The 16797-nt window shown below is 36.6% G+C and overlaps 1 protein-coding gene across 2 annotated transcripts in view; it reads right to left on the minus strand.

The window, feature by feature from the left end:
• Positions 1-16797, minus strand: part of NAA15 (N-alpha-acetyltransferase 15, NatA auxiliary subunit) — a 70253-nt gene that overhangs the window by 20172 nt on the left and 33284 nt on the right. For both annotated transcript variants that reach the window (XM_066233067.1, XM_066233064.1), the window contains exons 7-14: positions 13709-13828; positions 11516-11611; positions 11260-11366; positions 9024-9096; positions 5713-5882; positions 4498-4650; positions 3037-3165; positions 1763-1976 (exon numbers count right to left, since the gene is read on the minus strand). In XM_066233067.1, the coding sequence (XP_066089164.1) occupies positions 1763-1976; positions 3037-3165; positions 4498-4650; positions 5713-5882; positions 9024-9096; positions 11260-11366; positions 11516-11611; positions 13709-13828 (1062 nt within the window). The remainder of the gene's footprint in view (positions 1-1762; positions 1977-3036; positions 3166-4497; positions 4651-5712; positions 5883-9023; positions 9097-11259; positions 11367-11515; positions 11612-13708; positions 13829-16797) is intronic.

Genomic DNA, 16797 nt, shown 5'->3' on the forward strand with positions numbered 1-16797 from the left:
GTTTTAATATGTTCTATTTCGAAATTGTAGACAAATTCTGATGCAATCATATCTTTTAGTGTATCAGTATATTTACTGCATTATATAAATTATATTTTCACAAAGATGATGCCCAAGACATTCTACTTCCTATGTTAAACTAAATGTTGAAAATTTTACAAGATTAAAACCTAAAATCTTGAATTGCAAAACTATAGCTTACAGAGAAAAACTAATGTCAGATTTGAGATCAGCGCACTCGAATTAGGTAAGAACAAGTGTTTTTGTGGATGCAACAAAAGTTTTGTTCCCCAGTGTTATTATTGTGTACAAAGAAAATTGAACATTTCAGAGAGATAACCTTTTGAAAGAAGCAAGCCGTTGGGTAGGAGAAAAGTAAAAGGAGACTTTCCCTTCTGTTAGGTATCTTTCTGAATTGTTCCAACTTTGTATAATTAGAGTTGTGCATTATTTCTGCACCATGAGGAAGAGGGGAAGACAGGTGAACAAAAGGTAAACAAAAAGGTAAACAAAAATAAGCCAGAGGATCTCAGCTTCAACTGTCAATTGTCCTACAGAATCTTACTGGCCATTTTCTTTAACTTAAAAGAAAAAAACGACACAGATTCAAGTGAAATTTGTAAAAGAGTTTCAGTGTATGACCTTAGAAAATTCTAAACTGTTCTTGGCTAAGAAGTAAAATTTAATAATGAATTAACAACAACAACAAAAAAATCCAAAAGTGTGTTTAGCAGGAAGGAAACACAAAGCAAACAACCATGACATCAGAAGAGGAATGAATTTAGGACTGAAGAAAGATTTGACACACTTTTTATGCCCTCACTCTTCTAACATTTTTGCTACATATTTGGACGCACAATTAACTGATATCCTTCTACATGCCCAGATAACTTTCATTCTGAGATTACTTCCCAAATAATCATCTAAGGAAGATTTCTCTTTATATACCCTGACACCCTGGTATAAAAAAGGCATGTTAAAAACAGGTCAAGTGATAAGTCACTGGGCAATTTTACTAGCTGAATTCCAAGCTGGCTTAATGTTCAAGGTGTATTCATCTATTAGTAGGTTAATTATAAATTATTATTCAAAAGAAGAATAACTACATATACTGACAGTCAACACTAATGTAGAATGCCAACGTTAATTATATAGTTAGTAATTTATAGTAATGGAGTTAGCAATTTACAGTATTGGATAAACCAGTTATTAAATGTAAAACTCATAAAATTCAACTTAAAAGCTAATTATCAGTTACAAATTAAATTCTTACTTAACTTTTGAAACTATAAAAAAACAGTACTTTTCTTTTGTCCCTTAGAGAAATTCACAAAATGACTGTTATCATTTTCTAAGCATGTATATAGTCATCCCTCAGTATCCTTGGGGAACTGGTTCCAGGATCAACTGAGAAACCAAAATCCATGGATGCTAAGCCTCTTATATAATGCAGTAGTATTTGAATGTAACTTGTACCCCCACACAGGCTACAGCTGGGTTATGACTACACATCACTTCATTTGTGGGCTTGGCACATGGCAAATTCAAGATTTACTATTTGAAACTTTTTACGATCCAACCATCATTATTTTTAATCCATGGCTGGTTGAATCCACAAATGCAAACTCCACAGATGTGAAGAGTCGACTAAATCTTCCCACAGACGCTTAACAACATGCTCAGGAAAAACCTGTATTACACAAAAACATAAATACACATACACACACTATAGCAAACACTAAGATATCTTTGTATATCATACCTGTATCAGCTTCACGTTCTTTATTCTCATCTGTAAGGGGGTTGTCATGCAGCTTTAAGTAGATCTCTATAGCAATTCTGGCCGCCTTGAAGTAAAACGGATGCTGTCGAAGTACATCTTCTAGTTTCAATAAGTCCACATATGATCTAAGAGTAATCTTCCTCATACAGTATGTATGAAAGTCAAACTGGTCATCAGTGATTTCTATAAAATGCTAACAAAATTGTCTTTTTTATTATACTGAAGTATAGTGATGTCAAAGAAAACTACAAAAAGCAAAGCCTTGGAATTACTTGTGTCCTAGGCATAAAAAATATAATCATTCAATATAAATACTTTGCATACCAAATAAGCAAATACAATTGGCCGTCACCTAGCAAAGTAACTGCATACACAAGGCACTGAATTATTTGTTGAATGAAAAGGAAACACAATGCTTTAAAACATATATTTATTTCTTCTTTAATTATACTTAAATAAAGCTATTATGACAAATCAAACATAATTTATTAGTATACATAATGATGCAGTACAGTAGATTTACATGTTAAACATTCAATTTTTATATTTAGAACGATTTGCAAAGTATTATAGTACGTAGCATTTGGTACTTTTTCCGAGGATACAAATCTGAATCCTACGCACGGTAAATGCTGGTATGTAGAAGAGAAATCAATTAGCAAGTAAGTCAAGCAACCATAAACTAAAACAATTTAATGAAGCTCTGGGCTCTCTACTTAACAAAACAAGCATGAAATTATATAAACTATTTTCACCTGAAAAAACCACAAAAATTAATCAGAAGTGAAGAGGACTAAGAAAACAATGAATTTATCAAAAAAAAACAAGGATTTATACAGGCTACAGAAATATTGTAAAAAGGCTTCAACGCTCCTATCTTATAAATATCAAGGGTATATGGCATTCCTAATCATATCTACAACATTTAGATTTCTAGGATAACTTAATGAACTTTGCATATGTTACTGAAGAAATAGAATATATTTGAAAGAAACATGTAAAAATCAATGAAAACATAAGATACAAACTACTTTCCATAAAGATTTTTCAAAGAATTCTTTCAAGAGTAGACAATAGGGAAATCTGCAGAAAATGTAGTCTCCGATATTTCCATTATAAAAACTAAAGAGTGTAAATACTAATACTTAAAAATCACTTTCTGTGAATTATAAAGAAAAAAGAAAAAAACAAGAGGATGTGCCCCAAACATTGAACCAAATAAAATGAGAAACTCATATGTGTAGGGTACTTACTCTCTCAATCTCATGACATTTCTTAAGTGCTTCACCAAATTTATTCATTGTCTTATAGGCCTGGGCACATTCCGTCTGGAACCACATGCACTGCATTTCATTCAAATTCTCTACTGCTGATGTTCCTTCCTATGTGAAAAGCACACATATTCAAGACCATTTCTTACCCAATACATATTCTACCACAGGATTTAAGAAAAAGACGGTCAATTGATTTAAACCAGCGGTTCTCAACCTGTGGGTCGTGGCGACCCTTGTGTTTTGGTCATTCGACCCCCGCCGGGGTCACGACCCACAGGTTGAGAACCGCTGATTTAAACGCTTTCAAAATTATTTTGTTTTTTAAGTCATACTCAGAGTAAGAGGGAAAAGTTAAGATGTGAAAGAAATTATATTTCTAACCACTAAACAAAAGATGTACCTATGTAAACAATTAATCAAAATATTTACATATTAGGGATTGGAGAGTAACATAAGAAATAGAACACTAACATATAGCAGGTACTCAATACTAGTGTCCTTCAGCCATAAAAATATCATCTGAACATCCATCAATATAAATCAGTTTAAAAACCCATTGTTGCCTGACCAGGCGGTGGCACAGTGGATAGAGCGTCAGACTAGGATGCAGAGGACCAAGGTTCGAGACCCCGAGGTTGCTAGCTTGAGCACAGGCTCATCTGGTTTGAGCAAAAGCTCACCAGCTCGGACCCAAGGTCGCTGGCTCGAGCAAGGGGTTACTCAGTCTGCTGAAGGCCCAGGTCAAGGCATATATGAGAAAGCAATTAATGAACAAGGTGTTGCAACAAAAAACTGATGATTGATGCTTCTCATCTCTCTCCTTTCCTGTCTGTCTGTCCCTGTCTATCCCTCTCTCTGATTCTATCTCTGTAAAATAAAACAAAAAAACCATTGTTTAACCAACCAAAAAGAAAGTAATGTTGGCCCTGGCCGGTTGGCTCAGTGGTAGGGCATCAGCCTGGCGTGTAGAAATCCCGGGTTCGATTCCCAGCCAGGGCACACAGGAGAAGCGCCCATCTGCTTCTCCACCCCTCCCCCTCTCCTTCCTCTCTGTCTCTCTCTTCCCCTCCCGCAGGCGAGGCTCCATTGGAGCAAAGATGGCCCAGGCGCTGGGGGTGGCTCCTTGGCCTCTGCCCCAGGCGCTAGAGTGGCTCTGGTCGTGGCAGAGCATCGCCCCCTGGTGGGCGTGCCGGGTGGATCCGGGTCGGGTGCATGCAGGAGTCTGTCTGACTGTCTCTCCCGGTTTCTAGCTTCAGAAAAATACAAAAAAAAAAAAAAAAGAAAGTAATGTTTTATATTAAAATTTATTTTTTTTTGATAAAGTGACTTAATAAAAATCCTAATTTGATACCTAAAATACTAGAAACAAACCTTGAAAAATAAGTAAGGTATACAAGTATAAACTGTTTATTCATAAATAAGAACATTAGCTGTACAAACCCTCGTAAACTTTGAGCACATTTCTTCAGCCTCCTTTATCAGATTGGCTTTCAGCATATATTTTGCACACTTGGAGTTGATAAATCTGTCTGCTGTGTCCAAGGCCTGGGCCTCATCCATCCACCTTGCAGCTTCTTTAATATTCCCAGCATGCTTACAGGGTACAGAAACAAAATAAACCAGTCAGTATACTAATATTACTATACAAGTAATTAGTTAGCTGTTGATAAATTACTAAAACCATAAATGGAAGGTATTCCTCTGATTTTTAAGATCCTTATCAATGTAGATGCATAAATTCTGCCATAATATAAGTTCTGATACCTTTCTGGCCATGTAGATTATAGGATCTCTATAGTAAAGATTTGTTTTAACAATATTGTCTACTGTTATAACCCCATCGCCTACAATAGTACCTGGCACATAGTGAATACTCAAAACTAGTGGTTGAATCAAAGAATAAAAATTGAAATCTTTAAGTGAGAACAACATTAAGTTAGTGTCAAGTTCATAAAAGATAAAAGGATGACCAAATTTCTATCCAAAGGAACCATGGAAGCATTATTGATTAGAATCATTAGTAAACAGTCCACATGATCCTCATTCCAATTCCCCTAACTAGTCCGTCTTGCAAAGCCACAAAACTAATAAACCTGGCTTTGAAAAGTGCTTTTAAAGCATAACTTAATTTCATTATTTTTGGTAAATTATTGATTTACAATCTCTTCCCCAAGAGCTTTTATGACTAAATTATATTTGTATTAATAGCCAATTTTATTTTAAGATGATGCTAAAACATATAATTAGAGATTCTCATGGAAGACCCAAGAGTTGTGGAGGCAAAAGAGATAATGTGTAAAAATTCACAGTAGAATCTTTAGTTGAAGTCCATAAATATTAGCAGATACTGATATACAATCACATTCAAACATTAACAAAAACAAACATCTCACAGCAAATAGAATTACTTTAGATTAATATTAATACTCTTGCTACTTAAAACCAAGAAAAAAACCATATATGTATGTAAGCCTATATAAATGAGTGATCCAATTAGCATGACCATACAAAAATAAAATTAATCAGACTAAAAATTGTACTATTTCATGTACCGTAAGTCAACAAAAACTCACTGTCCTTAGAACATTCAGAATCATAAAATACAGAAAAAATGTTTATGTCTCATTACCTTATAAGAAAAAAAAAGGTTTTTACCTTATAGATTTTAGCTTTCACAAGAAAGAGTTCTATCAAAGTAGGTGTACTTTCAATAGCGGTATTTATGTATTCCAAAGCAATAGACGGTTGACCAATTTTGTCATAATGTTGTGCCAAGTAGTACTGAACCCAAAGTAATGTGGTTGGTGGTTCCTCTTTTCCATCATCTTTAAAGAATAGGGGAGGAGGATGGGAGAGGAAAGAAATCAAAATTCATCACTATGTATATATTAAGGGGGTACCCACCTCAGAATGGTTACTCTTATCTTTATTAATAAGGAAAGTAGTTTGAACAATGTTATTTACATATCCAGCTCTAAAACGATCCCTAAATTTGTAAGTTCTTTGGATGAGACCACACTTCCTTTTCTGTACCACAATAGCACGCCTAGCAAAATGCCTTGCTTACATTTAATAAGAACTTTGTATAATAGATATAGAAGATAAATAAGATTAAAGATATAACAATTTACCTAAAAAAAAACTTAAAGGGGTAGGGAAAACAAGTTGTACTAGAAGTGTGACAGTGTATTGATCAGGATGCTACTTATGAGAGGGAAAAAAAAAATCAAAAGAAGTTCTCTATTAATGTGAGCTTCCAACAACAAGGCCCTGCTGCTTCACTAAGTTTCTAGCTAATGTTCTAAACTATATACATAAATATATAAATATACTTGTGATGTGGCTGCTTTAAATTCTGGTGATTACAATATTCTTAATATATTTTAATATGCTAAATATGCAACAATTCACAACAGGTAGAATAAAAACTATACTCAAACAAGAGATAAGTAAAAATGCTTATTCTATGTTTTAGTTCATAATTTAGTTTTTATATACTCAAGAAAATGTGTAAGTTAAATGCAAAACCCACACATTAAAAGTGCTTTTTCAACACAAATTTCTAAAATCAGAGAATTGTTATCTGCTTCCAAAGAAAGCTTTAGATTGCTTATTTTTACCCTTGTAACAGGAGAATGGCTCAGTGGACAAACAATGGGAGTGGAACTCACCAACTCCCGATCTGATAGATCTGCAACTAAAGTGCTGCATGTTCTTGGGCATGTCACTGAACCTCTTCCACATTTGTAATATATGTAGGGAGATGCTGATAATCAAAGGAATATTATGATGATTAACCAACGAAACCATGGTAATGCCTTCTAGAAAGTATTATTAAAATTAATCTGAGACCACCTGACCAGGCAGTGGCGCAGTGGATAGAGCGTTGGACTGGTATGTGGAGGACCCAGGTTCGAGACCCTGAGGTTGCCAGCTTGAGTGCAGGCTCATCTGTTTGAGCAAGGCTCACCAGCTTGAGCCCAAGGTCACTGGCTTGAGCAAGGGGTCACTCGGTCTGCTGTAGCCCCCCGGTCAAGGCACATATGAGAAAACAATCAATGAACAACTAAGGAACCACAATGAAGAATTGATGTTTCTCATCTCTCTCCCTTTCTGTCTGTCCCTATCTGTCCCTCTCTCTGACTCTGTCTCTGCCACGAAAAAAAAAAAAATTTTTTAATCTGAGACCTAGAAACAATGATCAACCCAACAGCAATGAGCAGCCCAGGTCCCATAATGGACTTAAAATCCAGGGTTTTGGGGGAAAAAATTGATTCCAGGTCCACTATGGGCCGTATACAAGAAAAATTGGAATAATTTTGTCATACTAAACTGCAAGGAAGCTACTGACAACTACCATGGTATAAGAAGGCTGGAACCATTTAAAATTGCAATGATTTAACACATCAAATACATTTAAATTCAGGAATCCATAATATCTATAAAATGTGTACTAGCCAACTTTGAAGAATGCTACTAAACCAATTCATTAGTTCAAAACTGGTAAAAAAAACAAAAGAGAAAAAAAAGGTAGAAGAGGCAGGGGAGAAAAAGCAGCATTTATCTAGTTTTTCCTGTATACAATGAAATATTTTTGGATAAGCAGAAATAGATGGAAGAAGAAAATTTTCTCTTTTACGGTAATAAAAAAAATGAATGATGGAGTATCACCAGTTTGTGATTCTTAACAGTTGCAAACATGTATAATATGATAAGTACTACATGCCTCCTGATGGAAGAACGCACCACCACCCATGAAATAATCCTGCTCATTGCTCTTATATTTCAACCAAAACAAAGCCCTGGCCAGTTAGCTTAGTCAAAGCATCGTCATGAAATGCCAAGGTTGTGGCTTGATCCCTGGTCAGGACACATATGGGAAGCAACCAATGAATGCATAACTAAGTGGAACAAATGAATGCTTCCTCCCCCACCTCTCACTTGCTCTCTCTCTCTCATCCTCTCTCTGTCTAAAAGCAATCAATAAAAAAAGTTTAACATAACACAAAACAAAAGATACCACCCCCCCCCCCAACTTTAAATCTAATCAAGCCTCTGGTCAGACCTGTCTACTAGAAGTTTCTGGCTGATGGACACGTTCTGTATCTGCCTGTCCAATATGGTAGGCAGCTGCTTCAGATGGCTACTGAGCAGCATTTAAAATGTAGCTACTGTAACTGAGGAATTGAATTTATGATTTTTTAACAGCCACGTGTGGCTAAATGGCTAACATACTAGACAGCACAACTGTACATCCAACTACCAAATTATAGTAAATTCAGAGGACAGAGGAATAACACCTTCAGCAACACCATGGCAGTGTATTCAGCAAAATCTAGACTGCAGAAAAACTAAAAAAAAAAAAAAAAAAAAATCTAGTTCCTTTAAGAAACAAGTTGTTGCAGGGAGATGAGGGGGAAACCTATAGATTAAAAGAGAGTTGAGAGACATATCAACCAAATTCAAAGTATAGATTTCATCTGGATCTTCAAACTTCAAAAACAAAAAAGTGATATATCTAAGATAACTGGAAATATAAGCATGAACTTTTTCTCTTTAATATTGAGAAAGTAGTAATGTTCGTATGTGGTGATGATAGTTACAATCTTCAAAACAACATGGCAGTAGACGAAGTAGGTAAGAATATAAATGAAATAAGTTTGGCCATGAGTAAAAAATTATTGGATCTTGGTGGTTAGATAAATGGATAATCTGTGTTATGTTATGACCATCTAGTTTTAGGAGATATTTTAAATTTTACATGTTTTTAAATAAGCTAATGTGATTCTCTTAACAAATATTTTCACACAATGTTCAAATTAATGCATCTCTATCTTAAAGGGGAAAACAGTTTAACTATACTAAATTTATTGCCTAAATAATAAACAATACTGACCTTATAGTTAAGAATTTCATAGTATATTAAAATTTTTCAAGAATTTTAAAAACAAAACTTGAGCACTTACCATTAGGGTTGAATAACCGGCAACTTTTTAGAGAGGTTTCATAGCCTACTACTAATTCCTCTATGATTGCCACCTAGAGTACAAACACACAGGCACACTTTAATAAAAAAATATTATTATTATTATTATTATATATAGTTACTATTCTGTGAAAAATGTATTAATTACTATTAAAGAGCTAAAGAAACACTCACACATACTTTTATAAACCTCTTAACCAAGGGGTAAAAATCTGAAAGCACGTAAACCACATATTTAGAAACCGTAATTTTCTAAAAACTCCTTTTCCTGCTAGAAAATAAAGCAGTGAGCTGAATTAGAAATCAGAAAATCGTTAGACAAAAAGAGAAAATGTGGATGATTTTTATCTTGGTTCATTTTTATTTCAATCTGTATAAATAACACCCAAGTTTAGCACTTGCTCTTCAGGAATAAAAAATTAAATACTATGTGAAAAGACAAATTCCATAAGTAGATGACAGCATCAATTCTCAGTTTCATAATCCAGGGGGAAGCATTAGGAAAACTGACAAGGAAGAGTGGGTGGATTTCTGAGGGCCAGGAGAATGAGTGGCTATCCATTTCTGGCTTCTCTTGAGTCACAACTACATTACTTGTTCCTGGCTTCCTAAGACATCTGTGAATACTTTTAACTTATTAATTCCCTTCTTTGTTTAATCCACCTATAATAGAGTTCTGTTCTGTTATTATACAAGCTCTTTGAAATGACTTCAATTTAATTGACCCAACAGATTAACCCCAGCTTTCTCCATTACCTCAGAAAACTGTAAGGACTGAATGGTCACAGCTAGGTTACTCTGGTGCGCCCATGTTCTTCTGCTTCCACAGGCTGAGCTACATGCTTACTAAGTTTTGTTTTCCCAAATCTGTTTGAATCAGGTGCATTCATTATCATCATCGCAGAATTTAATTCAGTATCATGTAAACTTAGAAATGAGAACAAAAAGAACTGTTTCTATAGGTTGAATATTATTGAAAGACTCAAGAATATTAGATATTTTTAACCAATTTTGAGTTAAAATGAGATAACCATATACAACATAAAAATACATATATAGGAATTCTAAAATTAAAACTGCTCGATGGTCCTGGCCAGTTGGCTCAGTGGTACACCATTGGCCCGGCGTGTGGATGTCATGGGTTTGATTCCTGGTCAGGGCACACAGAAGTGACTATCTGCTTCTCAACCCCTTCCCTGCCCGCTCCCCATTCTCTCTCTCTCCTCTTCTTCAGTAGCCATGGCTCAATTGTTCGAGCGCATCGGCCCCAAGCACTGAGGATGGCTCCATGGAGCCTCTGCCTCAGGTGCTAAAAATAGCTTGGTTTCAGGTATAACCCTAGATGGGCAGAGCATTGGCCTGAGATGGGCACTGCCAGGTGGATCCTAGTAGGGAGCATGCAGGAGTCTGTCTACCTCCCCTTCTCTCACTTGGAACAAGAAGAAGAAAAAAAAGACTGCTTCATGAGCATCAAGTTCTCACTCTATCCAAACTAAAAATAACAGGCCACATTTTAGAAACGTGGTTTATGCAAGAACAAAAGCACAATGGTCATCAAAAGCCCATGCCCTGAGCTTCTCAACAAAAGACTGGCAAATAAGTGTACCTTAATGCTTTAGGTTAGTGTTTAGCATGTTTAATTTTTCCCATCTTTATGATTCTTTACTGTAACTCGTTTATTTTTTATCTAACCAACATGTCTTGATGCCACTGTACTTGCAAGATAATCTAAGTTAAGATTAAAACACCCTTTTAGCAAGCACTCTGAATATTATAATATATAGCTGAAAGAGTAAGTTAACTTACTAGGACAGCAAACAAACGCCTGTGACAGAATTTTTTTTTTCTACCAAATAAAAACAGAGAAAGATTACTAAGCCAAAACTTAGTTTACAAATAATTACTCCTGAGTTTCACCATGAGCAGAAATTAGACAAAATATTGAGGCAATCACTACCTTACCAACTTTTCATACCTACTACTGACTTATTAACAGTATACAGCAGAAACAGAAGACAGAGAAAACAAGCAAGCAATCAATCATTTAGATAAAGAAAGAAGATAAAAACAGAGGCACAGGAGAATTTAAACTGTCCGCTAGGAAGGCTGACACTAGATTCACAAAATGAGTTTTATGGGCACGCAAGCAAGTACCCATCATTCCAAATACTGAGCAAAGAAATGATAGTTTTAGAAAAAATTGTATTTTGCTTTACCTTTTCTTTATCTTTGTATAATGATCGCAAAGTATTGAAGACTGGTGGACAGCCCTTGCTGAAGTTCATCCTTAAGAACTTATCCAAACATTCCTTAAATTTCTCACCTTGGAAGAAAAATATCCTGTTGACTTATGTTTTCTCGGACAACTCTGACAATGCATACATTAATCTCAACATGCAAACTCACGTAATTTAAAACCGGGGAAACCGAATCGCACCACCGTTTTCAGTCCTTTGCCACATTCTCACTCACCAGATAAAAAGTTTAATGGCAGTCTTCTTGGCACCAGTCCCCTGGGATATTTAGTCCACGCCTCCTCATAAATTTTTAGTCGTTCTAACATATTAGCTGCAGACAAAAAAATTTTTATATGTAATTATAACTATTCCATTATTCTAGCAAATTATACATTTCTCAAAGTATATAAAAATTATCATGGTAAACAAAATCTGCAGATGGTAAGAAATTCATAATAGAACCACTTAAATATGTCAACAATCATTTCAGAGTATTTCCTTCTAATTTCACATTTTATATACCTATACTTTCAAGTACATGCTGTTCTGTTCGAGGCAGTCTTTCAAAATCTGAGGCCTTCTTTACTCCCGTTCAGAGAAAGCCTGGATTATTGTATTTCCACACTATTCCCTGCAGCCTCTCCTCTCCTCTCCTCTGGTTTACTTTGGAGCTTCTGGGTCTGTCCTCTATCTTCCTTCTCTCCCCATTTCTTTTATATTTTCTCTTTTACTTTCAGTAGACAGCTTTCCTCAATTCATCAATTTGTTTGACTGATTTTCCTCAACTCTGGCCTCTCTAACATTCACGCTATTAAGATTTTTATGTCAATAAGTAGGTTTTTCATTTCCCAGATTCCTAATTGGTACTTTCTCATAATTTTTCGTATTTCAGGGCTGCAATTCCCTGTCCTCACCTTAAATTGCTCCACTATCTCTACTCTCCCTTCTGCTAGCACTGCAGATGATCCCTCCTGTGCTGGACTTTCTAGGGTTGTATGACATTCTGTTATGAAGTTTCTCTTGTATTTACCAATGAATCAGAAATGGCTCAGTACCAGGCTTGAGGGAAACAGCTTCAAATCGGATCATCTTGCCCAAAGAAACAGGCAGGCCTATTTGCAGACAACCTGGTTCCTGGACCTGTCCTTACAAGTGGCTCCTGTTCATGAAACCGGGTGATGAGGGAGAGGGAGGGGCAGGGAGGGGAGAAGAGAGTCTCTGGACCCCAGTTTATTTGTTGAATGATGGACATTTAGTCCCTCTTCCTGCACAGGAAAGTGCTGGTTTTCAGCTACATTCATGCATCCTGGCAAGCCACTCTGCTGTGGCCACAGTTCATCAACAAAGTTCTGTTTGCTTCTTTCCTTTTTTTATTTATTTATTTTTTTTCTTTAGTGAAAGAAACAGAAGGACAGACAGGGACAGACAAGCAGGAAGGGAGAGAGATGAGAAGCATCAATTCTTTGTGGTGACACCTTAGTTGTTCATTGATTGCTTTCTTGTATGTGCCTGACTGGGGGGCTCCAGCTGAACCAGTGACCCCTTGCTCAAGCCAGTGACCTTGGGCTTCAAGCCAGCAACCTTTGGGCTCACACCAGCGATCATGGGGTCATGTCCATGATCCCACGCTCAAGCCAGTGACCCCACGCTCAAGTCAGTGACCTCAGGGTTTCGAACTTGGGTCCTCTGCATCCCAAGCCAACGCTCTATCTACTGCACCACTGCCTGGCACGGCGGTGTTTACTTCTTTCCTTTAGGGAGACATCTCCATTTCTGTTAGTAGAAGTTTCTTTTTCATGCTTTTGATGCTGCTATGTATTTGTGAATTTTTACATGCTATTTCTAAATTTTTATCTCAACTATGTCTATGATTTTGTAGCAGAAGAGAGGTTTCAGTAAATGTTCACTGTGTCATATTAAAAGGAAGTTGGCAAATGTACTTTTGTATTCAGATAATGAACCAAATCTTACCCAGTATTTTTTTTTAAAGTTACTTTACTGATTTTATTTATTCATTTTAGAGAGAGAGAGAGAGAGAGATAAAGGGGGGATGGGCAGAAAGCATCAACTCCCATATGTGCCTGGACCAGATAAGTGCAGCTTTTTGAACCGGTGACCTCAATGTTCCCAGGTCGATGCTTTATCCACTGTGCCACCGCAGGCCAGGCCTCTTACCCAGTATTTTTGAGGTTATGCTTTTCAATGAGTTAATAAAATATATACTAACAAAAGAAGCAACTAAAACTTAGAAAGTGCCCTGACTGGATATCTTGGTTGGTTAAGAGTGTTGTCACTCAGTGTAGAGATTCCCAGTTCAATCCCCAGTCAGGGCACATATAGGAACAAATCAATGTTCCTGTCTCTATCTCTCTCACTAAAATCAATAAATAAACATTTTAAAAAATTAGTAAGTTTTAAACAATGCTACCTGGCTTGAGTGCCTTTTCCAAGCCTTTGTAATAGGCCCAGTTTTCAGGATTTCTCTCTTGTAATCCTCTATAAACATCAGCTGCATCTTCCAAACGACATAATTGCAACAGAAGTTCCCCTGATTACAAAAACAAGTGAAACAAAAACAAATTAAATTAACTAAATATTTCCTGGTTATAACTCTAACTTTTCCTCAAACTTTTCACTGTTGGGAAGTGGATGAATTTGGTACCCTCCTGAGTTACCATGTCATTTTAATGTCATTTCCTTTTTGAAATTCTCATTTAGAAATGCCATTCTCTTCACATCTTCACTTTTTTCAGGAACTGCCTGACTCCAAGCTCCTTTCCCAAAGTCACTGAACACAATCACCAAACCACCACCTCGTACTCAATTATTGCTGACATCACGTGGACAATTTTAACCTCCAAATTAATAACCCAATCCCCTAACCCTGGTCTGCAAACCACAGCTCACGAGGCACATGCGGCTCTTTGGCCCCTTGAGTGTGGCTCTTCCACAAAATACCATGTGTGGGCCCTACCTCAATAAGGAATGTACCTTCCTATATAGTTTTTAAGTTTAAAAACTTGGGCTCTCAAAAAAAATTTTCAATCGTCATACTGTTGATATTTGGCTTTGTTGACTAATGAGTTTGCCGACCACAGCCCTAACCTTATCGGCCCTTACAGGACTATAAACTATTCTGCTCTGCAGCCCACACTCACGGCCACATCCAAAACCTAAACTTTCAGGTGCGTCCAACTCCCAAACAGGCATCTTGCTTTAAGCTTAACTGACTTGTCTTTCTTCTTCTCATCTCACTAATCCAACCCTTCAACCTTACAGAAAAACCATTCCTTTTTTCTTTAGGCCATTCAGCAACCTGTAGACTCACTGCTTGCCTTCTCTGGGCTGCACGGCCAACTCCATCCCTGACTGACATTAGCAGCTCCAAGTATCAAATCAGTCTTAAAACCCTTATTTCCCAATTTAATTTAAGGACTGCATCATCCCAATTGTGTGTTTGCTCCACACATTCTCACACAAGAAAGCAAAGTTATCAAACGAATTGACAGAGACACTGATTTTACTAGAAATATATGAGCTCCAAACTCACATAAACCTCAAATACTGCTCAACATCCTTATCGCACTCCTATTTGCCAAAAATATTATTTTCAAACCATATATACTCTTTGCTCTTGCCAGATAACAAAAACAAATAGTTACTGAGTGCTGTGTGCTACTAACTTTGAAATATTTCACATGCAGTAACTAACTCAATTCTCAAAACTCTATAAGGTAGGCTCTATTATTGTCATTTTAAAGCATCAGAGAGAACTTAAGTCAACTTACTGAGGGTCTTTCAGCTAGTTAATTGTTGGAGTCAGGATTTGAACTCAAGCAATTTGGCTGAACGAGCCCTTATTCTTAATGTCTATAACAGACGTTCTAAACAGGGACACTTTTGTCATACAGGGGACATTCAGGAATATCTGGAAAATTTTTAGCTGTCACAGTAAAGGGAGGTGGGTGCTACTGGTTATCTGATGAGTAGAAGCCAGGGATGCTGCTAAACATTTAGTAACATACAGGAGACTTCCATCCCCAACATTTTAGTCCCAAAACCTTGAAAGTCCTGAGGTTGACAGCCTGCTATTAACTAAAAGCCTACTTTGCTAAGAACATACAGAATATCTGCAACCTTTCTCCCCTATATTACCCATCTACGTTTCCTTCCCTTAATCGTCTTCCACCTTTTCTTTATAAAAAGGAATTGATGGAATAAGAATTAATGAAACTTTCTGCCTAACTACTGCTCACAATTAGTGGATCACGGAACATGCAGATACTCCAGTACTTTCAGTCTTTTGTACAGTGCATTTTCACCAATGAAATAAAAGTTGGTTTTGCATCTCATTTCCATAATCAAACTTTCTTTGACTTGTTGTCTGCTTTTCTGATGTTCTTATTTAATATAAAAAAATCAAATGCTTCATTTTTATCATTTCATATTCATTTTGAAATGTCCCCTGATTTTGTGAGCAGTATATATGCCTACTCACCCACTAGGAAGTTCCCAAATTATCCTGACTACCCACCACCAACAACAATGTGTTTATCACTGGAATTCCCAAAGACTGATGATTCGGCTATCCGTTCTCTGCTATTCTCTTTATTTATACTGTCCCCAATACTTGAATCACTGCAGGCATTAAATATATGGTTTATGAAATGAAGCGATGGCTGTTTTGTATTTCACCGAGAAAATGTAAACAGAACTCCCAAATGCCCGCTACACACCTACTTGCTCATATACTCCACCATCTCTTGTTACTGGGGATGAAATATTCAAGTTATTATCTAAGGCCACTAGATCACAACCCCTCTACTGCATCACATATCCTGTGTCTATAGGATCATTCTCAATTGAACATAATCACAGGTTGTAAAAAACCTTTTTATGACCCTGTAACCTATTATATCCACCACTGTTTGATCTGTCATTCTTCTTCATGAACAGAGTTATCAAGAAGAACAAGTGAAATTGAGTATTTTGAAAACTGTCATGTACTTTCACAAAGAAACTGAGGCCCAAGACCTGCCCCTGATCATCTAAAGCAGCGGTTCTCAACCTGTGGGTCACGACCCTGGCGGGGGTCGAACGACCAAAACACAGGGGTTGCCTAAAGCCATCGGAAATACATATTTTATTTTCTCTTATCAGTAGCATTAGCATCTGATCAAAGGTCATCCAGTGAGGCTACATCCAGTATGCACACAGACACCACACTTTTCTTGTGTTCAACTTCAAGGGGAGCCAAGGAAATGTGAAACCAGCTAATTTCAGTTCCCTGGACTAACAAGGGCAAAGCAACATTTCAGAAACATTTCTTAGAAAGTACTTGTATTTTCAATTACTTGTTATTCTTCTTTCCTTTTCCATTATCACTTCCTCAACTCAAAACCATGACTCCTTTTTCTTAGCTCTCTCATAAACAGCAGCATTAAGATCTTTAGTTAAAGATCCATCCCTCCTATTGCAACCCACACAAATAAACCCAAACCACTGGTTTTGATTCAT

Source organism: Saccopteryx bilineata, chromosome 1 (assembly GCF_036850765.1).
Source record: "Saccopteryx bilineata isolate mSacBil1 chromosome 1, mSacBil1_pri_phased_curated, whole genome shotgun sequence".
Taxonomy (NCBI): Eukaryota; Metazoa; Chordata; class Mammalia; order Chiroptera; family Emballonuridae; genus Saccopteryx; species Saccopteryx bilineata.